At 46.0% G+C, this 24,610-nt stretch overlaps 1 protein-coding gene across 1 annotated transcript in view; it reads left to right on the top strand.

Moving 5' to 3' along the window:
* LOC138297376 (pro-neuregulin-2, membrane-bound isoform-like) overlaps positions 1-23,573 on the top strand; it is a 1,431,716-nt gene extending 1,408,143 nt beyond the window's left edge. Inside the window, exon 3 of the mRNA XM_069236762.1 lies at positions 23,114-23,573. Coding sequence (XP_069092863.1) covers positions 23,114-23,214 — 101 coding nt within the window. The 3' untranslated portion in view covers positions 23,215-23,573. The remainder of the gene's footprint in view (positions 1-23,113) is intronic.
* The last annotated feature ends 1,037 nt before the right edge of the window (positions 23,574-24,610 follow it).

Below are 24,610 nucleotides of genomic sequence, written 5' to 3'. Positions count from 1 at the left end.
AGTTCAAGCATTTTTTGAACCTCTTGTTTTATGCAGTCTCTGACATGGTCAGGCTGCCTATAGATCTTACCTTTGACAGGCAAGCTGTCTCCAGTATCTATAGTGTGCTCACACCAAGAAGTGGTGCCTGGCACAGTATAAAAGAGTCCAGAAAACTGACCCAGGAGATTTATGCAGTGGTCTTTCTGCTCAGCAGTAAGACAATCTGCCAGAACTACACCTTCCACTAGAGCATCTTGTTCTGTGGAAGAGAAGAGATCAGGGAAAGGGTCACTCTCTTCTTCCTGTCCTTCATCTGTTGCCATGAGCAGGGTGAGATCAGCCCTGTCATAGTAGGGTTTCAGGCGATTGACATGGAGCACCCTAAGGGGACTCCTGGCAGTGCCTAAGTCAACTAAGTAGGTGACTTCACCCTTTTTCTCAACAATAATGTGGGGTCCACTCCATTTATCTTGGAGTGCTCTTGGGGCCACTGGCTCCAAGACCCACACTTTCTGCCCTGGTTGGTAGTGAATCAGAACAGCCTTCTGGTCACGCCATTGCTTTTGGAGCTCTTGGCTGGCCTGAAGGTTTTTACTGGCCTTTTTCATGTACTCAGCCATCCTAGATCTTAGGCCAAGTACATAGTCCACTATGTCTTGCTTTGGAGCTTTTAAAGGTTGTTCCCAACCCTCCTTCACAAGTGTTAGAGGACCTCTTACAAGGTGTCCAAATAGGAGTTCAAAGGGGCTGAAGCCCACTCCTTTTTGGGGTACTTCCCTGTAAGCAAAAAGGAGGCAAGGTAACAGGACATCCCATCTCCTGTGGAGTTTTTCAGCGAGTCCCATTATCATTCCTTTGAGAGTTTTATTAAACCTCTCAACCAGTCCATTTGTTTGTGGATGATAGGGTGTAGTGAACTTGTATGTCACACCACATTCCTTCGACATGGCCTTTAAGTAAGCAGACATGAAATTGCTTCCCCTGTCTGATACCACCTCTTTTGGGAAGCCCACCCTGGAAAAGATTCCCAGGAGGGCCTTTGCCACTGCAGGAGCTGTAGTGGTCCTTAGAGGAATTGCTTCAGGATATCTGGTGGCATGGTCCACTACCACCAAGATAAACCTATTGCCTGAAGCAGTAGGAGGGTCAAGGGGGCCAACTATGTCAACCCCCTACCCTTTCAAAGGGAACCCCAACCACAGGCAGTGGAATAAGGGGTGCCTTTGGAGTGCCACCTGTCTTGCCACTGGCTTGACAGGTTTCACAGGACTTACAAAATTCCTTTGTGTCCTCTGACATTCTAGGCCAATGAAACAAGGGGACAAGCCTGTCCCAAGTTTTCATTTGCCCCAAATGTCCAGCTAAGGGAATGTCGTGGGCTAGAGTTAGGAGGAACTTTCTGTATTGCTGAGGAATCACCAATCTCCTGGCAGCTCCAGGTTTTGGATCCCTTGCCTCAGTATACAAGAGGTTGTCCTCCCAGTAAACTCTGTGAGAGTCACTGACATCCCCATTTGCTTGTTTGACAGCTTGCTGCCTTAGACCCTCTAGTGTGGGACAGGTATGCTGTGCCACACTCAGCTCCTCCCTGGCAGGCCCCCCTTCACCCAAACGCTCAGCAGTGTCTGCTTCCAGCTCCTCTGGTGTAGGTTCTGCACAGGGTGGGAACTCTTCTTCCTCAGAAGTTGAATCCACTGTAGAGGGAGGGATAGTAGGTAGTGTTTGACCTTTACTAACCCTAGCTTTAGGGAGCACTTGGTCCATTCTTCCAGGATCCAAGTCACCCTGTCCTTTTTGCTTTTTGGCCTGAGCCCTGGTTAAAGCAAACATATGCCCTGGGATGCCCAGCATTGCTGCATGAGCCTCCAACTTCACTTCTGCCCAAGCTGATGTCTCTAAATCGTTCCCTAGTAGACAGTCTACAGATAAATCTGAGGCAACCACAACTTTCTTTGGACCAGTAACCCCCCCCCCCCCCCCCCCCCCCCAGTTGAGATTCACAACAGCCATGGGGTGGCTAAGAGTGTTGTTATGAGCATCAGTCACTTGGTACTGGTGACCAAGTAGGTGTTGTTCAGGGTGGACCAGTTTCTCTATTACCATGGTAACACTGGCACCTGTGTCCCTGTAGGCCTGAACCTCAACACCATTTATTAGGGGAAGTTGCTTGTACTTATCCATATTAAGGGGACAAGCAACCAAGGTGGCCAAATCAATGCCCCCCTCAGAGACTAACACAGCCTCTGTGGTCTCCCTAACAAGACCAACCCCAACTAAATTACCAAAAGTGAGCCCAACTACTCCCTTGGATTGGCTATTAGTAGGTTTGCTCCCACCACCACTGCTATTACTAGGGGCACTAGGTGTAGCAGCAGAGGTTGTAGTGGTAGGAGGCTTGGTGCTTTTCTTTGGGCAACTGGGATTAGTTGTCCAATGGCCTTTTATTTTACATAAATAGCACCATGGTTACTTTTCTTTGTTTTGATTTGAAGAGGATTTGGGCCCACCACCCCCACAAGAGTGTTTTTGTGGTCCTCATGAAGACTCATTTTTAGATTTGTCCCCACCCTTGTCTGAAGACTTACCATCCTTCTTCTTGCCATCCTTGTCATCCCCTGTATGAACTTTTCTGTTCACCCTTGTTCTGACCCATTTGTCTGCCTTCTTTCCCAATTCTTGGGGAGAGGTCAGTTCAGAGTCTACCAGGTACTGGTGTAACAACTCAGACACACAATTATTAAGAATATGCTCTCTCAGGATTAAGTTATACAGGCTTTCATACTCAGAAACTTTACTGCCATGTAACCACCCCTCCAAGGCCTTCACTGAATGGTCAACAAAGTCTATACAGTCTTGTGAAGACTCCTTTTTGGTTTTGAACTTGATCCTGTACTGTTCAGTGGTTAAGCCATAACCATCAAGGAGTGCATTCTTAAGAAATTTAAAATCATTGGCATCACTTTCCTTCACAGTAAGGAGCCTATCCCTACCTCTTCCACTGAAAGATAGCCATAGGATAGCAGCCCACTGCCTTTGAGGGACCCCCTGTACATTACAGGCCCTCTCAAGTGCAGCAAACCACTTGTTAATGTGATCCCCCTCCTTCTAAGGGGGAACTATCTTGTGCAGATTCCTAGAATCATGCTCTTTTACAGAATTACTATCTGTAATACTGCTGCTGCCACCATGGGGTCCAAACCCCAACCTCTGTCTTTCTTTTTCTAAATCAAATGCTTGCCTATCTAAATCCAGCTGTTGCTTCCTGAGCTTCAGCCTGGATTCTTCCACTCTCAATCTATTGAGCTCCCTTTCTAACACTCTGTCTTCAGGGAGGGTGGGTTGGGCATGCCTTGACACAGAAGAATGGTGTGAATGAACAGAGGGAGACCTGTCCCTAACAGATGGCACTCTAACAACCTGGCCTACAGAAGTAACACTCCTACTGTGATGAGAACTCACATTAGTACCAGCTATGCTAGGTGGTCTGCTAATGGGAAGGTTCCCTTCTAACTCTTTTAGTAGGGGTGCCCCAGAATCAGAGTGGGATCCATCAGCTAATCTCTCACCAGAAGTGCCAACTAAGGCCTTATCTTGTTCAATGAGCATGTTAACTAATAGTTCTCTAGAGGGATTCTTCCCTACCCTTAAACCTCTTTCATCGCAGAGACTCCTTGCTCCTTTCCAGCTAAGGTGATCATAAGCAAGTTTGGTCAGATCAACAGTTGGATCTGTGCCAGACATTATAGAAAAGGTTTAAGGGACAGAAAAAGAAAGAAAAAGTTTCAGAACTTTTTAAAGAACAGAGAAAAAACTTTTAAAACTTTTTAAGAACTTTTTGAAAGTTTTAGAGATACTTTTCAGCAAAACTGTGTGGTTAGGTGTACATACACTAAACTTGTTTTGTATATTTTTCTCTTATGAAAAGTACAAAATGACAAAGTGATAAGTAGTTGCAAGTACTTATCCCACCGCTGCACAACCAATGTAGGAGACTGGCCTGGCTTGTAATGGCTACCAGGAGGTACTTACACCTTGCACCAGGTCCAGGTATCCCTTATTAGTGTAGAGGGGTGTCTAGCAGCTTAGGCTGAACTAGGAGACGAGTGAAGCTCCTACAGTACCACTAGTGTCATATGCACAATATCATAAGAAAACACAATACACAGATATAGTAAAAATAACGGTACTTTATTTTTATGACAATATGCCAAAGTATCTCAGTGAGTACCCTCAGTATGAGGATAGCAAATATACACAAGATATATGTACACAATACCAAAATATGCAGTAATAGCAATAGAAAACAGTGCAAACAATGTATAGTCACAATAGAATGCAATGGGGGCACATAGGGATAGGGGCAACAGAAACAATATACTCTAGAAGTGGAATGCGAACCACGAATGGACCCCAAACCTATGTGACCTTGTAGAGGGTCGCTAGGACTGTAAGAAAACAGTGAGGGTTAGAAAAATAGCCCACCCCAAGACCCTGAAAAGTGGGGGCAAAGTGCACCTAAGTTCCCCAAAGAGCACAGAAGTCGTGATAGGGGAATTCTGCAAGGAAGACCAACACCAGCAATGCAACAACGATGGATTTCCTGACGAGAGTACCTGTGGAACAAGGGGACCAAGTCCAAGAGTCACGATCAAGTCGGGAGTGGGCAGATGCCCAGAAAATGCCAGCTGTGGGTGCAAAGAAGCTGCCACCGGAGGGTAGAAGCTGTGGATTCTCCAAGAACGACAAGGGCTAGAAACTTCCCCTTTGGAGGATGGATGTCCCACATCGTGAAGAGTCGTGATGAGGTGTTTCCGTGCAGAAAGACCGCAAACAAGCCTTGCTAGTTGGAAGGGTCGCGGTTAGGGTTTTTGGATGCTGCTGTGGCCCAGGAGGGACCAGGATGTCGCCAATTGAGTGAGGAGACAAAGGGGGCGTCCAGCAAGACAAGGAGCCCACTCAGAAGCAAGCAGCATCCGCAGAAGTGCCGGAACAGGCACTACGAAGTGGAGTGAACCGGAGCTCACCCGAAGTCACAAAGGAAGGTCCCACGACGCCGGAGGACAACTCAGGAGGTCGTGCACTGCAGGTTAGAGTGCCGAGACCCAGGCTTGGCTGTGCACAAAGGAAATCCTGGAAGAGTGCACAGGAGCCGGAGTAGCTGCAAAACACGCGGTTCCCAGCAATGCAGTCTAGCGTGGGGAGGCAAGGACTTACCTCCACCAAACTTGGACTGAAGAGTCACTGGACTGTGGGAGTCACTTGGACAGAGTTGCTGAGTTCAAGGGACCTTGCTCGTCGTGCTGAGAGGAGACCCAGAGGACCGGTGATGCAGTTCTTTGGTGCCTGCGGTTGCAGGGGGAAGATTCCGTCGACCCACGGGAGATTTCTTCGGAGCTTCTAGTGCAGAGAGGAGGCAGACTACCCCCACAGCATGCACCACCAGGAAAACAGTCGAGAAGGCGGCCGGATCAGCGTTACAAGGTCGCAGTAGTCGTCTTTGCTACTTTGTTGCAGTTTTGCAGGCTTCCAGTGCAGTCAGCGGTCGATTTCTTGGCAGAAGGTGAAGAGAGAGATGCAGAGGAACTCTGATGAGCTCTTGCATTCGTTATCTAAAAGAATTCCCCAAAGCAGAGACCCTAAATAGCCAGAAAAGGAGGTTTGGCTACTTAGGAGAGAGGATAGGCTAGCAACACCTGAAGGAGCCTATCAGAAGGAGTCTCTGACGTCACCTGCTGGCACTGGCCACTCAGAGCAGTCCAGTGTGCCAGCAGCACCTCTGTTTCCAAGATGGCAGAGGTCTGGAGTACACTGGAGGAGCTCTGGGCACCTCCCAGGGGAGGTGCAGGTCAGGGGAGTGGTCACTCCCCTTTCCTTTGTCCAGTTTCGCGCCAGAGCAGGGCTGGGGGATCCCTGAACCGGTGTAGACTGGCTTATGCAGAAATGGGCACCATCTGTGCCCATGAAAGCATTTCCAGAGGCTGGGGGAGGCTACTCCTCCCCAGCCCTAACACCTTTTGGGTAATACCCTCTCTCTGAGGAAGTCTTTTGTTCTGCCTTCCTGGGCCAAGCCTGGCTGGACCCCAGGAGGGCAGAAACCTGTCTGAGGGGTGGCAGCAGCAGCAGCTGCAGTGAAACCCCGGGAAAGGTAGTTTGGCAGCACCCGGGTCTGAGCTAGAGACTCGGGGGATCATGGAATTGTCTCCCCAATGCCATAATGGCATTGGGGTGACAATTCCATGATCTTATACATGTTACATGGCCATGTTCGGAGTTACCATTGTGACGCTATACGTATGTCTTGACATATGTATAGTGCACACGTGTAATGGTGTCCCCGCACTCACAAAGTCCGGGGAATTTGCCCTGAACAATGTGGGAGCACCTTGGCTAGTGCCAGGGTGCCCACACACTAAGTAACCTAGCACCCAACCTTTACCAGGTAAAGGTTAGACATATAGGTGACTTATAAATTACTTAAGTGCAGTGGTAAATGACTGTGAAATAACGTGGACGTTATTTCACTCAGGCTGCAAGGGCAGGCCTGTGTAAGAATTGTCAGATCTCCCTATGGGTGGCAAAAGAAATGCTGCATCCCATAGGGATCTTCTGGAACCCCAATACCCTGGTACCTCAGTACCATATACTAGGGAATTATAAGGGTGTTCCAGTATGCCAATGTAAATTGGTGAAATTGGTCACTAGCCTGTTAGTGACAATTTGGAAAGAAATGAGAGAGCATAACCACTGAGATTCTGGATAGCAGAGCCTCAGTGAGACAGTTAGTCATAACACGGGTAACACATACAGGGCACACTTATGAGCACTGGGGCCCTAGCTGGCAGGGTCCGAGTGACACATACAACTAAAACAACATATATACAGTGAAATATGGGGGTAACATGCCAGGCAAGATGGTACTTTCCTACAATGAGGATATAAATCGGTTCATCGCGCGAATGACAAATAGGAAACTCACTACCCACACGCACAGCCTGATGACAAGAGTTGCATCGGCATGTTGGAAGAGGTGCGCGAAAAGGGTCGGAGTGGGCCCCCCGTACTCCCCGGCCTTGCCCTTGGCGGTACTCGCGATTGAAGCAGGAGGGAGGAACCTGGGGGCATGAGCCTCGGACCATGGAGGAGAGCAGGAATAGAAACGGTTGGAGACCTGTTTCATGAGGGAGTGCTGAGATCCTTCGCTGACCTTGTTGATGATGGAGTCTCCCCAGGGCAGTTCCTTCTGTTTCATAAACTGGTGCATATGTTGAAAATGCATTGGGTCACGGTCAACGCAGAACCGGCCACCCACAGGGTATTGCATCTCCTATTGACATCAGGAGAGGAGACCCATTTTATCACTAAACTATATCGAGTTCAAATTGAGGATGAACTGGACTCCCTGCGGCCACTGAGAGAGAGATGGGGGAGGATAGTCGGTAAGGAACTGTCCGATGCGGAGTGGAACAGAGCTCTAGCTTATCCTCGGACGGTCGCTCGCAGCACATGGCTGCGATATATACAATATAATTACTTTCACAGAACGTACCTCACCCCACATGGACTTACAGTAATTTATGGGGGAGATCCTAGGACGTGCCCTAGATGTAAAAATGTAAACGCAGACTTTGACCACATGGTATGGAACTGCCCGGAGATCCAGCTGGGGTGGGTCGAGGTGATGTCTGACCTATCGAGATTCTTTAACATGAACCTGACTCCGACCCCTGACGTATGTTTACTGGGCTTTCGGGCTGATCTGCCACGGGGAGGGTGGAGATCCACTTCCTGAATCTGGCCCTGGTCCTGTACAGGAGGCAGATTACGAAGAACTGGAAGGCGCAGGTTCGTCCCCCCCGGGTTAAGTGGAGACTAGAAGTTACAACATGGGCCAGAGCTGAGCTCCAGGTTCTGAAGAGCGAGGAGGGGAAGGGACTGCGTCGCCACCCTGTTGCACAAGAATGGGAAGTAGCAGTGACAAGCTGGGACAATATAGCGAGAGAAGTGGATACAGACACACCAACAGAAGTGGAAACTGGGTAAACAATACGAAGGAAGGGACGTTACCACACCCACTAGGACGTGACTAGGGTGGACAACGATGAGACCGGGATTGAATAAGGGGCGGGTCAATAGAGGATAGAGCCCTGGACAGTGAGTAACAGATAGGTTGGATGCGGAAGACACCCCACCCACCTGAAATCAGACAAGGTTTATGAGCACTGACACTACATACACTGAAAAAAACAGGATGTAGCCTATCCCTGCGTAAGCAACTACCAACCCTTACAATGCCATCATGTTCAAAGTTTAGTTTAATTATTGTTTGATACGAGTTAAATGTGTTGTATAATATCTAGAATAATACGGCGCCATAGCACCCAGCTAAAGGGACAGCCCGAACGAGAAGAATCACCACTAATGCTCTGTTCCTACATAAGTTCAAAGTATATGCTTATTGAACAATGAAGTAGAACAACCAAACAATGTAGAGAGTAGTGATATTAGCACTGTTATGCATAAACATGATGCAAACGAGATGGCGCTGTAACCAAGATACTGTTTATATAACAACAAAATGTTATTAAAAAAATATTTGAAAAAAAAAAAAAAACTCAATTATTCCACTCTCCTAAATATATCAACAAAAAATAATTATATTTATTTGCTAGTTTCACAATGTTCCATGTAATACACTATGGGGGTCATTACAACCCTGGCGGTCCAAGACCGCCAGGGCTGTTTTGATAGAAGCACCGCCAACAGGCTGGCGGTGCTTCCAAGGTCATTACGACCTTGCGGTTTCCCGCCACAATTGCCCCGGCGGTGATAATCCGCCAGGGCAGCGCTGCCCAGGGGATTACAAGTCCCCAACCTCCAGCCTTTAACCGCCAGCCTTTTCCTGGAGGTTTGAACCGCCAGGAAAAGGCTTTCGGTACGGGGAGTCGCGGGGCCCCTGCACTGCCCATGCCACTGGCATGGCAGTGCAGGGGCCCCCTGACAGGGCCCCGTGCAGCTTTTCACTGTCTGCATAGCAGCCGTCGCACAGCCGCAACACCGCCGGTTCCATTTGGAGCCGGCACCTGTGCTGCGGCCGAAATCCCCGCTGGGCCAGCCGACCCAGCGGGGATCTCAAAATGACTGCGGCGGGAGTGCGGCCGCATTGGCGGCCACCCGGTGGTCAGATCTTCCACCCGCCAAGGTTATAATGAGGGCCTAAAATAAAATTGCCACTACAGGGGAACCTCAATAATACTTTTTATCTAACTGCCAATGACTACTACTATTAAAAAAAAAAAATCAATAAGAATGTATTTATTCCACCCTCTCTTAATTTACAATACACTATACGTAACCTAATTCCCTACAAACACACACTTCCTGCACATAAAAAACCCCGGCACCCAATTCACAAAGGTAAACTTAGGTCAAAAGTCTAAGTTTAGACCAGAAGTCTAAACTTAGACCAAAAGTCTATTTACTACTAGTGATGTTAGGCTTTTGATCTAAGTTAACACTTTTGGTCTAAGTTGGTGTGAATCGGGCTCACTATCGCTACTGTTTACTTACTTCTAACAGACCCTTTTTCATCACCACCAAACCTATACTCAAACCTCTCACATATCAACAACCAACAACACCCTCCTCCTAGTTCTACTAAAAACACACAACCAGACAATACTTACACTCTTCTCCATTACACATATTACCTTTTCCTGCTACCAGATCTAACATAGACACCCTTAACCCCTGTCCATCCCCTCTCCCTATACACTCTCCTCCAGTGCATATCACCACCCCCTTTACCACTCAAATTCCACTCACCACCATTAGTTTACATTCAGATCATTCACATAAATTCACTACATCAATATCTCATCTCACTAATCCACAAAAACAAAACTTAACACACACCAGCATATTAAAATATCAAACATCACAACTTCATTCTATATTCCATCACAAAATAGAAACAAACACCCACTCCCGCTCTCTTGACTGCACAAATAATACAGATACTAAACCATCCTTACTTTCAAATCTTCTATCCTCAACAACATCTACAACACCACCCAAAAACACCAATGCTCCTTCACCTGCCTCTCATCCATAGCAGAATTTAGAGCCTTAAAACATGACTCTCATTCCCCACCACCAACAATAACCCATACACCTTCCACCCAAACAAACGCAAACAAAATAAACAACGTACCACTCTTCACAACTTTGCATCCCCACGTCTATTACACAATAAGGCTACTATACAAACACAACAAAGCTCAGAACACACTCTCAACTGTCATCTCCACCACCTACATATGCAGACCCAATAGGATGTCCTCTAAACCTGCTGGACAAGGAGTACAGTACTGATAAACAAAGAGTACTACTCACTCCAATAGCAAATAAAATCACACCACCACCAAAAAACAATCTCTAGACTGCTTACTAATAAATGCATGCTCAGTTTCTGAAAACAAGCACCACATCTACGACCTAGTCACTGACACACAACCTGAAACAGGCCCACTTCCGTGGATGGTACATCTTTCTTTGTCCAAGCACACAAACTATGGAATTCATTACCCTCAAACATAGGATCCACAGAAAACTATCTTATCTTCAGAAGACTACTCAAGAGTTGGTTCTTTCCTGCATTACCACCCCACTCAGACACAAATGTACAGCATATGCCTGTGCATGTAAATATGTATAATTTGATCATATGTATGTATGTAGATATGTACATTTCCTTGTGCAAACTTATACTACTTATGGTTTAAAAAAATTGATATTCTTTAGGTCTGCTTAACAAATGTATTTATCAATTATGGTATATGTAATTATTATTATATGTATTTAAAAAACAAAGGTTACAGGGGCATTATAGTTAGGCTCACATTTTAAATGTATAAAACCATAGAAAATCACCAGTTATAGTTAGTTACCTCAAGTAACTATAATTTGTGCCCTAAGGTAACTATAACTCACGTCCCATAACTCTCTCTGTTATTCTTGATCTAATTTTAATCTTAACTCTGACCTTAAACAACAAGTGAACAAGAAGACTAGGCTTACCCCTCTAATAATCTTTACTTTATATCCTTGCAACATTGTTAAACCTTCCTTTTTTAGCTGATTTATAGATACTTTGTTAAACAAAATAGACGTGAATGAATTTTATGGAGAAAGAATGATAGCTGACCAATAGAAACAGAATATACATGTTTGGTCCCAAATTCTGGCTCTGTGCCTTCAAAACCACTTTCAAGAACTTGAAAGCTAATGTGAAGCACTTTTATAAAACACCTGTAAGAAAATCGGACTATTAGTTGTGGAGGATGTGAGATCTATGCAAGTAATATGCCCACAATTACTACCCCACTAGGAACCAAGCACTCCCTTGTAGCACTTGACTCAGCATAGCAACAGAGAGTATCCAAGGGCTACTTAGCGGAGGTGGTGAGTGCTAGTAATCACCATTTGTTTACAGGCAATAATTAAACTAAATAAATGATTGCTAGTCTGTGCCTTTCCTTTTGAAAAGGGAAAGTACATTTATTACACATACACTACATAATACAATACAGTAATTTATAAATTTACGTAAGGGTGGTGAAAGTACCTTTGATATATAACATTACATTTGACCCTTAAGGGCCATGACCAAACAAAATCCCAGGACTCCCTCCCATACAATGTAGCACGTAAGCAGGGGAGTGTCAATTTAAATCAAGCAAGTCTATTGGCTTTATCACTGTTTCCACATTTACAGACCAAGTACAATATATTACAATGCACCACTCTATCTCCGACTTCAGTAACCATAATCTATCCACAACCATTTTAAGTAATAAAGCTTTGCATCCACTCATGAAAATTATTTACTGTCTGCAACACGTTTTTGCAGCTTCCCACACTCTCTTATGAATGTTGGTGGCACCCTTGCCATATCGAGCCACTACATGCTTGGAGCTCTGGGCTAAGGAAATCCCTGCAGGGCATTATGTGGTGTTGCCTCCCTGGAGCCTAAATATATAATGAGAGGCTCCAGCCATGCTACCTTTTTGTTACACAGGTTCCCAACCTGCAACTTCATTGCTTTTTACTTTTTTTATTTGTGTGGGGGGCTCCCTGACCCCAACCGAGCACCCCGACTTTTGCTCAGATTGTATAATGCACAGGGAGCCCACCCCTAGCTGCCCCTGCCACCTCCCCGCCCTGCTGGAATCCTTTACTGCTGGCCTGAGAGCCACAAGCGATCCCCTCTCCTGCCCACTCCACACATGCAGGGTGTCTTTTTGTGGTGGCTGCACCTCTCCCCAGATACAGGCAAGGGGAGGAGGGTTCATCCCAGCACCCTTGGAGGGACACAGTGGCACTTCCCCTACTTCCTCCATTGTTGGGGGCCCAGAGATTGGGTCCCAAGCCAATTCTCACTTCTAAGGTGTGGGCACAATGGTGAGATGGGGTTCCTGGCCTGCGTGCATGAACCGGCCCAGGAGTTGGGTTCCCCGGGACTCTAGCTCTGGTGGGAGGAAGACCCATACTTGTTCCCCTTTCTAGCTCACTAATAATTTGTGAACAAATAGATTGTTGTTTGAAGGGTTGAAACCCTGCTCAAGCAACAGCCACAATCCTTGTCATGGTGAACCACAAAAAGTTACTTGATTAGCCTAACACTATGGTAGCCTGGTACAAAAGCAGTCAGGCTTAACTTGGCAATGCAAAGTATTTATGCAGCACCCAAGTAATAATAAAGTAAAAACACAACACAATAAAAATCCCACAACAATTTAGAAAAATAAAGTAAGATTTAATACATTATTTGAGAACACAAACCCAAAAATCCAATCAGTAGAACCTGTTAGTCCCGCTGAAAGATTTAGCTTCTCAAAGTCCACACCTAGACCACAAGGAGGCAGGAGAGCGTTGTGGTGGGTTGTCACTGTAGTGCGAATAGTCGACAGGGCATCGTGGGTGGTTGTCGCTGTAGCACAAAGATCCAGTTGGGCATCGCATGGTAGCCCTCTTGCAGCAGGACAGTTTTTCGTCTGTAGTATCCACTGGTCCAGGAGTCTACTGAAGAGCCGGTCTGAAGGTCCCAGGAAAATTTTATATTTGCCCAAGATCACACAGTGTAGTTAAGTGGAGTTGTGTTTGAAGTTTGGTGCCCTCATTTAACAGCTGCTAATTTTGCAGATTACATTCTCACTAGCATGATGGATTGTATGCCAATACCAGGCCAAATCCTCGAACGTTTATCTCAGGTATACCACAAATGAAGAACTGTAAAACGGCTAGACAAATGTGTTCATGTTGAGCATAAAATGGGCTTCTTAACAATTGTCATGGAGAACTTGAGGAGGGTACGTGATGAGTCTGAAGGTGTCCTGCTCCTCTTGTGGCTTTACGTTGATAGATTAACAATAATCAGGTGTTCCCTCACATCAGTAAAGCTTAGGCATGCTTTACTTTCAAACTTTAAACACCTCCCTGTGTCTCACAATCTGACCTATGACTTTGATTTGGCTTCTTGCCCAACTGCCTCTAATGTGCTTAATCATTTACACCTTGCAATGGTGGTAACAATTAAAAAGAAACAAAAAGCGGAAGATTTAACCCCAAGGCAGGCAGCACTGAAGTTATTCCTATGCTAAAAGCATACTGTATGCAAAGCATGGAAGTGCAAGCAGAAGGTCTTCTTAGAGGCAACTAAACATTGGAGCAACAAACATTAGAGTGCTTTCAGAAGAGGCACTAAGTAGAATAGATGCCAGAGAATGCTGTGAATGTTCTTATATAAAGTGCTTTACAGCGACCATAAATTCTGGTCCGAAATGAAAATGGCACCAAAATGAGCTCATGCCGCACCTAATGAACCATACATGTTTAGCAATGTCTAATACCCATATATTTTCTTGCTCCACAGCAAACTGCTGAACCATCTCTAGCCATGTCCGATCTTTCCTTTTTCTTGCACCCAATCAAATCACCACCTTGCTGACAGTGTAACCTCTTTACTAAGCCCCCAACTCTCATCACTTCTTTCCCCTGCCTAAAGCCCACTGCTTTTCTTTTTGTTCACAGTCTAACTTCCACATCATGTCTAATCTCAATCATCCCTCCCCCTTCTCTAGACTCCTGCCTAACACTAGCTCCACATATAACCACAAGGCATCTTCCACTGTGACACTTAAGCCATCTCTAGTGGTGAATCCCTGGCTCCCTTCATAAATCCTAGACTACCAAAGGCTCACTTAGTAAGTCCCCCAAGGTAACACTAGCTCCATGTGTTACCTATCAGTGATAATGGGTTCCCTGTGTAAACCATCAACCATCACAGGCTCTCTGTGCAATCCATATCCAATTTCTAGATCTCATTGACAATCTCTCCCTTCACTAGCTTTGCTGTGAATGTCTCCAAGTTCCTTTGGCTCTGTCATACATTTGATGACAGGAGACTCCCATGTTTTTGTGGGCGGATCACATGTTGTAACGGAAAAACAGACAATCACTTGCATTTACCCTCCCTAGTTTAGGGCACAGGCTTTGCTGAATTTTAATTTCTGCTGTCTTTTTGTTCTTGTTCTTTAGTTACAGTCTGCAGGTGGACATCACAGTTTGAAATGCACTCAACCCAAACAAACAATGTTTTCAGTTTTCTAGAGGTTGGAAACTGGTGCAGCCACTGTGCGAAACTGTGGGCAAAGTTGTGGGTGTGTGGAGAATACTTTCCCTTTCCTCCCAGCTTCTTATCTGTGTAACTGTTCTTGTATATGTCCTAACATCTTCATTCTTTCCTTGCTCTACCTCTCCCCATATTACGTCCCTAGGCCCCAAGCTGCCACTCTTTCTTGTAGCTGCCCATGGTGCATTCCCCCATACCATAAACTGCCATACTTCTGCCACGTTACCCCATCTCCTGACTCATGAGATGTCCTTCAAGAAAAAGAAGGCCAAAGCATGTTTTCACAGCTCAGTGTAAAACTGATACACAATACCTTCTGTATGGTTGGTTTCTCCTATGCCTTCCCTACACCCAGGCAAGTAACATGCCCCACTATCCACTAAATCACTATCCAGCTGAAGATTGTTATGGGCAAATTAAGGATCTTGATTGTGGCTTTTTTCATCAAGCCATTTGTGATTTATTTTCTTTGGAGATTTCTACAGACGGTCGTCTTCTGCATGCACTCTTGGGCTTCTGCCTAAAGCACAGTGTACCAGATTTAAGAAATGTCCATCTTGGGGGTCCATTTCTTAAAAACGTATTGGTAAGCAAGCAGTATTTAGGCCAAACCACAATCTAGACAGTAGTAGACAAAAATATGTTGTTCTGATGGAGAGGCAACTTTGGTTTCTGTTTGATATGGAAATTCCAGGACACACTCTGGACAGTGATCTGTTTTTCTTACAAAGCAAATAGCTCCTACAGGAGGATGACTTTTGTGGCAAATGCTGGCCACTCAAGATTGAATCATTGTGTTAAATTTGTTTCAGAAGTCTAATTCTGTCAAAGCCTCTCATTGATTCTTCAATTAAAATCTGAGACAAAGTTGTATTTATTAGGTTGTGAGATTGGCATCAGGATTTTTAACATTTGTCATGGTTTCCTTGAAAAGTTGGGAACCCTCAAATAGTGTTTACATTTAAAATTAATTGTTGACACATATACTTTGTGTATAAAAAAGCCCAATATATTTGGCTTTTATGGATTGGCCAGCCCACTTACTGCATAAAATGATTATAACTGGGGAGAAAATAGCAAAACTGGGTTTAGGCGATACAAATTGAACTGTTCTAATGGTCTGCATTTTACGTTAAGCCACCGTGGCCAATATTATGCATACGCCTTTATTGCCCTCATACATGGCAGTAACAAGGAATTCAGAAACCAACAGAGCATTTTAACATTCTAGAACTACTTAGAACATGCATATATTCCTGGAACCCACAGCCATCTTCTTTCTTTGTTGCTTCTCAGACACCGATAAGTACACATTTCAGTTTGTCTTATTGGAGTCCATGAGTATTGCGGAGTAGTTGGTTGGTGGTGAATGTTGATTGTGGTCTAAACAATAAGCAGTTTCTGGTCTATATTTATAAATAATTTGCAAATATAAAGATTTCAAATTTTAGACACATTGGGTAATAAAAAATGAGTTTACTGTAGAAAACGTTTGATTATTTCTGAAACAGGATAAACCCTTTCAGATAGTGGTGGGGTTGTTAAGGATTAAAAATCTTTCATCATTTGTACTTTTTCAAAAACATGCATGCAGTTTGCGAGAGGCAAGTGACATTTGATAGCTGAGCGTGATGTTTTTGGAGAGAAATTTCAGTAGGAATGGGTAGATTAACGTTAGTTTGCTATAATTTAGATAGTAAATTGCATTGCTCAGTGGTGGCCAGTTAACACTTGCCAATAGATTTAAAGAGAACTCATGCATCTTTTGAAATCAGGAGCACATGGGTGACTTCGAATGTAGTAAGCGCGAGATACTTGGGCACCCATCTGGCAGGTGTTCAGCGACCAGCACAAGCTCACAGGTTACGGCTTGTGCAGAGTTTCAGACATGCTCAGGAGCACGAGAAGTAAATTCGCTACCTTTGCTGTTCTAAGCAGTGAGCACAAAGTCATAGAAGACTCGGCTCTCACAGTGTTAATCTTGATCTGCTGGTGCTGCTGTACGTGTACCAGTGTTGTTTTAATGTGTTCCCTTTGATGATAAATACGGAAGGGGCGTTAGAACTCAGCTTGCACAGTAATTTCTTTGATCTACTGGGACTGCCATACATGATTGTGTGTGGTCGCCCTTTTGGTTGTTTGGGATTAATTCAGTTTGTTTTATGGACTAGTAGAGATGTTATATTTTGGGAAGTAGTCTGAGGCAGATGAAGTGTCAGTTTTGTACCTGATAAACAGCTGTTGGTGAAGAGAAAAGTAGCTTTTTAGGATTGTTTGAACCCTTCTGATATGTGTGGATACATTTATTGGTCTTTATCATGGAGGTGGTGGAAGAGCAATCTTTTGAGGGAAAGGTTAAAAATTATGTAGAGAAATGTTTGGGAGATTTAGCTGAGAAGTTGGATAAAAAGAGAGATGATTGTATTGAGAAACACATAGTTAAAAGGGAGATAAGTAAGAAAGTAAGGGAGGAGGAATAGTATTGGTCAGTGGAAGAGGCTGATACAGCTGCAGGTGGTTCTGATTTGGGTCAACGGAAAAAAAACAAAAAAGAAAACATTGAAACTCAAGAAAACATGAATAAACAATCAATCAATCAGTCAATCATGAGATTTATAGAGAGCACTACTCACCCGTTAGGGTCTCAAGGCGCTGGGGGGGAAAGCTACTGGTCGAAGAGCCATGTCTTGAGGCGTTTCCTGAATGTCAGGAGGTCCTGGGTCTGGCGTAGTGGAGCAGTAGGGAGTTCCAGGTCTTGGCGGAAAGGTGAGAAAAGGATCTTCCTCCGGCAGTGGTGCGGCGGATGTGGGGGACGGAGACGAGGGCTAGGCTGGCAGAGCGAAGATGGCGGGTGAGAGTGTGGAAGGTGAGTCTGTTGTTGGGGTAGGCTGGGCCTGTGTTGTGGAGGGCTTTGTGTGCGTGGGTGAGGAGTTTGAAGGTGATCCTCTTCGATACGGGTAGCCAGTGTAGGTCTCTGAGGTGGGGTGAGATGTGGTTTGCGGCGTGGGACATCCAGAATGAGGCAGGCGGATGCGTTCTGGATTTGTTGCAGCTTCGTCTGGAGTTTGGTCGTTGTTCCAGCATATAGTGCATTTCCGTAGTCCAAATGGCTGCTGACCAGGGCGTGGGTGACCGTTTCCTGGTTTCGACGGGAATCTACTTGAAGATCTTGCGGAGCATGCGAAGAGTGTTGTAGCAGGAGGAGGAGATTGCATTGACCTGCTGAGTCATGCTGAGTGTAGAGTCCAGGATGAATCCAAGGTTACGTGCATGGGTGGTGGGCGAGGGTGTGGTACCTAGGGAGGTGGGCCACCAGGAGTCGTTCCATGCTGGGGGGTCAGTGCCAAAGATGAGGATCTCTGTTTTATCTGTGTTTAACTTGAGGCGGCTTGATTCCATCCAGCTGGCGATGGCGTTAAGTCCATTGTGGAGGTTGATTTTGTCAGTTGTAGGGTCTTTCGTGAGGGAGAGGATCAGCTGGGTGTCGTCTGCGTAGGATACTATGTTGATGTGGTGGGTTCGTGCGATGTTGGCGAGTGGGGCCATGTAGACGTTGAACAGCGTTGGGCTGAGGGAGGATCCTTGGGGGACGCCACAGATGATCTTGGAGGCTTCGGACAAGAACAGTGGAAGGCGGATTTCTATGTGTTCTGCCGGCGAGAAATGATGAGATCCAGTCGAGAGCCTTGTCGCGGATTCCAGCGTTGTGGAGGCGTGTGCGGAGGGTGTGATGACAAACGGTGTCAAAGGCTGTGGAGAGGTCCAGGATGATGAGTGCCGCGGCTTTGCCTTTGTCGAGCATGGTCCTGATGTCATCTGTGGCAGCGATGAGTGCGGTCTTGGTGCTGTTGTTTTTGAGGAATCCGGATTGGGAGGTGTCGAGTGCCTTGCTGTCTTCCAGGAAGCGGGATAGTTGGCCGTTCACGATTTTTTCGATGACCTTGGCTGGGAAGGGGAGGAGAGAGATCAGCCGGTTATGCTTGGGGTCATCTGGGTCCGCCTTGGGTTTCTTCAGCAGGGCGTTGACTTCTGCGTGTTTCCAGCTTTCCAGGAAGGTGGCAGACTCGAAGGAGCTGTTAATGATGTCGCAGAGGTGGGGAGCGAGGATGTTGCCTTATTGAAGATAAGGTGTGGGCAGGGGTCCGATGGGAAGCCGGAGTGGATGGAAGCCATGGCGTTGGCGCTGTCTTTTTTGTTGACGAGGGTCCAGGTGTGAAGGAGGTTGGTGTTGTTTGGGGTGTTGGGTTCGTGGGTGTCTGTAGTCTGCTGGTGGGTCTGGGGGTTGAAGCTGTTGTGGATTTCTTCTGTCGTTCAACGGAAATTGGTGGCGAGGGAGTTGCAGAACTCCTGTGATGGAGGGGGTTCGTTGGAGCACGGCCTTGGGTTGGAGAGCTCCTTGATAATGCCAAAGAGCTCTTTATTGTTGTGGGCGTTGGTGTCTAAGCGGTTTTTGAAGTGGGTCCTTTTGGTGGTGCGGATCAGCTGGTGATGCTTGAGGATGGCAGTCCTGAGTGCGATGTGGTTGGATTCGGTAGGTTCAAGGCACCAGGTTTTCTCCATTCTGCAGCAGTTCTTTTTGGAATCCTGTAAGTCTGGGGTGAACCAGCTGGCCTTGGTGCTGTGGAGGGTGTTTGAGGGTTTTTTGAGCGGCACAAGGGTGTTGGTGCAGTCTTCTATCCATCAATGGAGGTTGTTGGCAGCTGGGTTGGGGTCCAGGGTCCCAAGTAGTGGGGCCTGGGCGAGGGTGGAGATCAGCTGTTCTGTTGAGATTTTGCTCCAGTTGCATCAGAGGGGTTGTGTGCGGTGGTGGTGAGTGACTGGTTTCTGGTAGGAGAAGTGGATGCATCTATGGTCTGTCCATCTGAGTTTGGTGGTGTGGCTGAAGGAGACGTAGCTGCTGGTGAGAAGATGGGGTCGAGAGTGTGGCCTGCGGTGTGAGTGGGCGAGGTGACGAGTTGTTGGAGGCCGAGGTTGGCGAGGTTGTCCAGCAGGTTGGTGGTGTTGATGTTGTTGTTGTTTTCTAGGTGGAAATTCAGATCACCGAGGAGGATGTAGTCAGTTGAGGCGAGGGCCTGGGTGCTGATGATGTCAGTGATGGTGTCGCAGAATTGAGGTCGGGGGCCCGGGGGTCTGTAGATCAGAGTTCCTTTGAGGGTGGTGTTGGCATTAACGTGAATGTTGAAGTGGAGGTGCTCGGCGAGGTTGAGAGTGTTGTGGGTACTAGTCGAGACTTTGATGGAGCTTTTGTGTACTATGGCGATTCCTCCTCCTGGTTTGTTGGTGCGGTCTCTTCTAGTGATTTTGTAGCCTTCAGGGATGGCTATGGCTAAGTCGGGTTCCGAGGCCGAGTTTGTCCAGGTTTCGGTGAGGAAGGCGATGTCTGGTGATGTTGAGGTCAGTAGGTCCCAGAGTTCGATTGTATGTTTGTGAACGGAGCGGGTGTTGAGTAGAATGCAGCTGAGGTGGTTGTCGGCAGGTCTGTCGTTGTGCGTTGGGGTGCAGGTGAAGTGGCAGGCTTGGCAGGAGAAGGGTCCCTTGGTGTTCTTTGGGGTGGACTGGAAACAAGCGGAGGAGCGTCCTGGATTGAGGGTGTGGAGGTTGCAGGCAGTGAAACGGTCCAGGTGCGGACGGGCTTGCCTCTGGTGTGCCTGCGGCGCGCCAGCTGCGCGGTTGTGCAGTGACCGCCATTAAGAGGGGAGGAGGGAGGGAGGAGCGGCTGGGAGCCGGGAGGGAAAAGCGAATGGGGGCGCGAGGGGAGTAGGGCAGCAGGGACGCAGCAGTGGGAAGTAGAACGGCTCAGGGGAGCCGAGAAATGCATCGAATGGGCAGAGATCGCAATGGGGCAGAAAGCGGCACAAAAATGAAATTTAAGCCACAATAAAAGAAAATACAGCAAAATAAAAGAAAATACAGCAAAAATTACATAACCAAGGCACAACACTAGGAATGCTTACCACTGGACACCAGGGATGAGGCACAGGCGGCCTGCGGGTGGTGGAGGGCCTCGAACACGTGACAGCAGCGTGGGATAGGGACACGGGCACAGCTAGGTGGTGCTGCACGTGTGGGGGAGCGGGCTCAAGACCAAAAACAGGTCACAGGTCACAGGTCACAATGGGCTGGATGTAAGGATCCAGAATTGGAGAAAGCTATAAAGGCTAAAAACAGGGGTCACCCTGCAGGAGCATGTGACAAGACTTCCAGTAGTGAAAATGTAGAGTTGCTAAGTTCATCAGAGCTGGATACATCTGAGGAGAAGGAGGTTAAACCTACAAAGATAAAGATGGATATGGGTGATTTTGTGGCTTCTTTAAGGGAGGAAGTGTTTGATCCCCTTTTGATACACCATCTGTTGTCTCCACAGTGGACACCAACAGAGCATGTAACTCAGTATGTTTTTTTATTGGATGCAATGTGAAATCCCAAAGGAGGTACTGACTTGTTTCAGATTAGAGTGTCCAAGGCCTATTTTGGAGTCCAAGGTGGCATGTACACCAGAAGTGGATCCAAAAATGTTGAGTTTTCTAAACAAATCCGGTTGTGATTCCAAGAAGGGATTAGAGAAGGATATCAAGGGATGCCAAGATATGCTTCTTAATGTTCAGGTCCACTTACAAAAGTGTTTGACATGTGTGAACATGCCCATGCAAGTAATGCAGGTGTGGATATAGCTCATGTGTGCAAGTGGATTCAAAGAGCTATATGTCTTTTAGGTGATGTGAATGCTAATCATTGTATGGAGAGAAGAAAAAGCATTTTAATGAACATAGATCCTCAATTGGCCAGTAAAGAGTTTGGTGTTGAAAGTAATGAAATGTTATTTGAGAGGATTTTGTAACGGATATGTCAAGATATGTATGGACTTTTAATTAATTGCAGAAATGCACAAAAGGACATTAGTAAGGTTTTTGATGGGGCTGGGAAAATGCGCAGTTGATTCCTCGGGCAAGGCACTACTCCGGGGTCGTTCTCCTGAGGATTTATACTCTCTAGCTATGGATTAAAGGGTGAACAGGGTGGATTTTAAAGGCAAAGGTCAAGATTGAGAGGAAGCAGACGTGAAAGGAGAACGAGAGGAGGAGCAGTTATGTTTAAAATGTGCCTCTATGTGTATCCAAGTAGAACTGGGTGTCAGACTAGCTCAGTTTGTGTCACAGTGGATGGAAATAACAAAAGATCCTTGAGTATTGGAAACAGAGATGAGTCACCATATAGACTTTATAGGGATACCAGTTCAGCATTATCAGTATTGCTGTTGAAGGAGCTTGAAAGTTGGGGAAATAATGAGACTTTGGGCCTCATTAGGACATTGGCGGTCCGAGGACAGCCAATGCCGCAGTGGCGGTCAGATCGCTGCACTCCAGGCGGTTCGATGGCCACATTACAGCTCTGACGGTCGGGCTGCCAGGGACCACTGTCCCCCACCAGAAACGTGGTTCCCGACTGGCTGATGGCGATCAGACTCGTGCTCAGCCACGGAGGTGCTGAGTTCAGCACTGCTCTGCTGAACACGATTCTCCTCTCCACCAGCCTTTCTATGGCGGTTCAACTGGCATGGAAAGGCTGGCAGAAAGGCTGTGGGGCTGGGGGCCACAGGGGGGCCCCTGCACTGTCCACAACCTAGGTGTGGGCAGTGTGGAGGCCCCCACAGACAGGGCGTATTCCGAGGTTGCTTTGGTGCTACAGTATTGGCCTCTGGAGCATCATAATATATCACGGCTGCCTCCTTCCCACGGCTTTGGCAGTTGGGTAATTCTAATCACTCGTAATGAGGCCCTTTGTCTTTGAAGTTGTTATCTTGCAAAATGGCTGTTTTGCTTTGTTTAGTATCATTCAGAAGGGTGTCTGAAGTAAGGGTTCTGGGGGTGACTTCAAAGAAGCTTTCAACCAGAAGGTGTGTATTTTGAGGTCAGAAAGTGTACAAAAACAATGACTAGAACACCTGTTTATCCTTGTATGGAAGTTCATGAGAGATTATGTGTGGTGGGATGCTTAAATGAATATGAGAAAAGGACTTCGGAGTTGAGAGCGGTAGAATGTTCTCAATTGTTAATTTCTTTAAGCCCGTCTTACACACCAATGTCTACTTTAACTTTGGCTAGGTGGATTAAGGAGATCATGAAGAAGGCAGGAATTGATGTGAGTAATTTTGGTGCTCATTGGGCCAGGGGGGCTATGGCAAATAAAGTATATATAACAGGCTGTTGCCTAAGTAATATTTTAAAAGCAACAGATTAGTTTAATGATTCAACTATTGAGAATAATATGGATGAGCTTTGACTATGCATAATATTGGCCTCCGTGCCTTGACATAAAAAGCAGATTTTCCGCAGTTCTAATGGGCAGAAAATCAATATTTTATTAAAGACACAGAGGCTAATTTACCTCCCATTTTATACCCAACACTTGTAATGTTTGGAATGTTTTCTTTTTGCCTTTCAGGTCAAAATTCAGAAGACGATCATGGAGAGCGCATTTTGGATTGTTTATATTTCGTAAATGAAGGAGATTTGAGGATCAATTTCGATCTGTGGACGAACTAGATTGGACTGAGGTGTATTTTGCTGCAAAAAAGAATATAGCTGTGGGTTCCAAGATTATATGCATGTTCTAAGCGGTTCTAAAATGTTCAAAAAATATCTAGGTTTCCAAATTCATTGTTGCTGCTGTGTATGAGGGCAATAAAAAGGTATCCATAATTTTAGCCTCTATGTCTTTAACCCCTTAGCTGCTGCCCCCACAGTGCAGAGCCCTTTTTTGGCTATTTGGGGTAGTTCACGTATAGCCCCCCTAACATTTAGTCCACATAAACTATCCATGCTAAATTTGCATCCTTTTTTCCAACAATTTGGGGATTCTAAAGATACCCAGAGTTTGTGGGCTCCCCTGGAGGAGACCAGGAAATTAGCCAAAATACAGCTAAAATTAGTTTGTTTTTTTAAATGGGAAAAAAGTGCTGCAGAAGAAAGCATCTGGTTTTCCCCTGCAAATGGCTTCAACAAATGGGTTGTGGTGCTAACATCACCATCTTCCCAGCTTTCAGGAGAAGGCAGACTTGAATTAGAAAACCACATTTTTCACACAGTTTTGGCATTTAACTGGGGCATACCCATGTTTACTATTTTTTGTGCCTTCATTAGTGACAGAAATGGGAGAGAAACTGAAAAGTAGACAACATTCTGAATTCAGCAAGGTGTCATTTGTGTAGATTCTTTAAGATTTTCCTACAGAAAGAAACAGTTGAAATAAAAGCAATATCAAGAATGGATCACAAAAGGGTCAATGGTAGTCCTTGCTTGAGGGCTTTTGTTTACCCTGGAGAGATCCATTCCTGACGCGGGTGCCATGCACAGGCACATAAGTGGGGATGTGTTTTTAATATGACAAGTGGGGAAAAACAGGGTGGTAGGGATTTTGTGGATCCCTGCACATTCCTGTTTTTTACCTGATGGAAAAGCAAGGAAAAATAGTGTTTTTAATCAATGTTCCACATTTGCAGGGTAATCTGGGTAAGAAAACTTTGTGGAATCCACATATTCGACAGCTACATGGACTGCCCCAGGTGTCTAGTATTCAGAAACGCCTGGGTTTGGTAGGTTTCCCTATATGGCCGCTAAGCCCCAGACCAAAGACACAGATTACCATCTTACAAACCCAGGCTGTTTTGTGATAGGTCATTTTGATGTTTTCACAATACGTTTTGGGCACTTCCCTGTCGTGGTCACTTGCCCAGCCACACAAGTGAGGCAGTGTTTTTCTCTGGAGACTTATGGGAACAATGGGTGGTAGAAAATGTGTAGCTCCCTGCATATTCCAGGACTTTCCCTCACAGAAATGAAAGGAAAAATGTATTTTTAAAGCAAAGCTTGTGATTTCAAGCGGATTCTGGGTGAAAGAAAACTACTGAGAGCCACACAATTTGTCCATGCTTGGATTTCC

The sequence above is a fragment of the Pleurodeles waltl genome, chromosome 1_2, assembly GCF_031143425.1.
Source record: "Pleurodeles waltl isolate 20211129_DDA chromosome 1_2, aPleWal1.hap1.20221129, whole genome shotgun sequence".
NCBI classification, from domain to species: Eukaryota; Metazoa; Chordata; class Amphibia; order Caudata; family Salamandridae; genus Pleurodeles; species Pleurodeles waltl.
The sequence above is the reverse complement of the archived record's forward strand: the minus strand, read 5'-3'. Positions and strand labels throughout refer to the sequence as shown.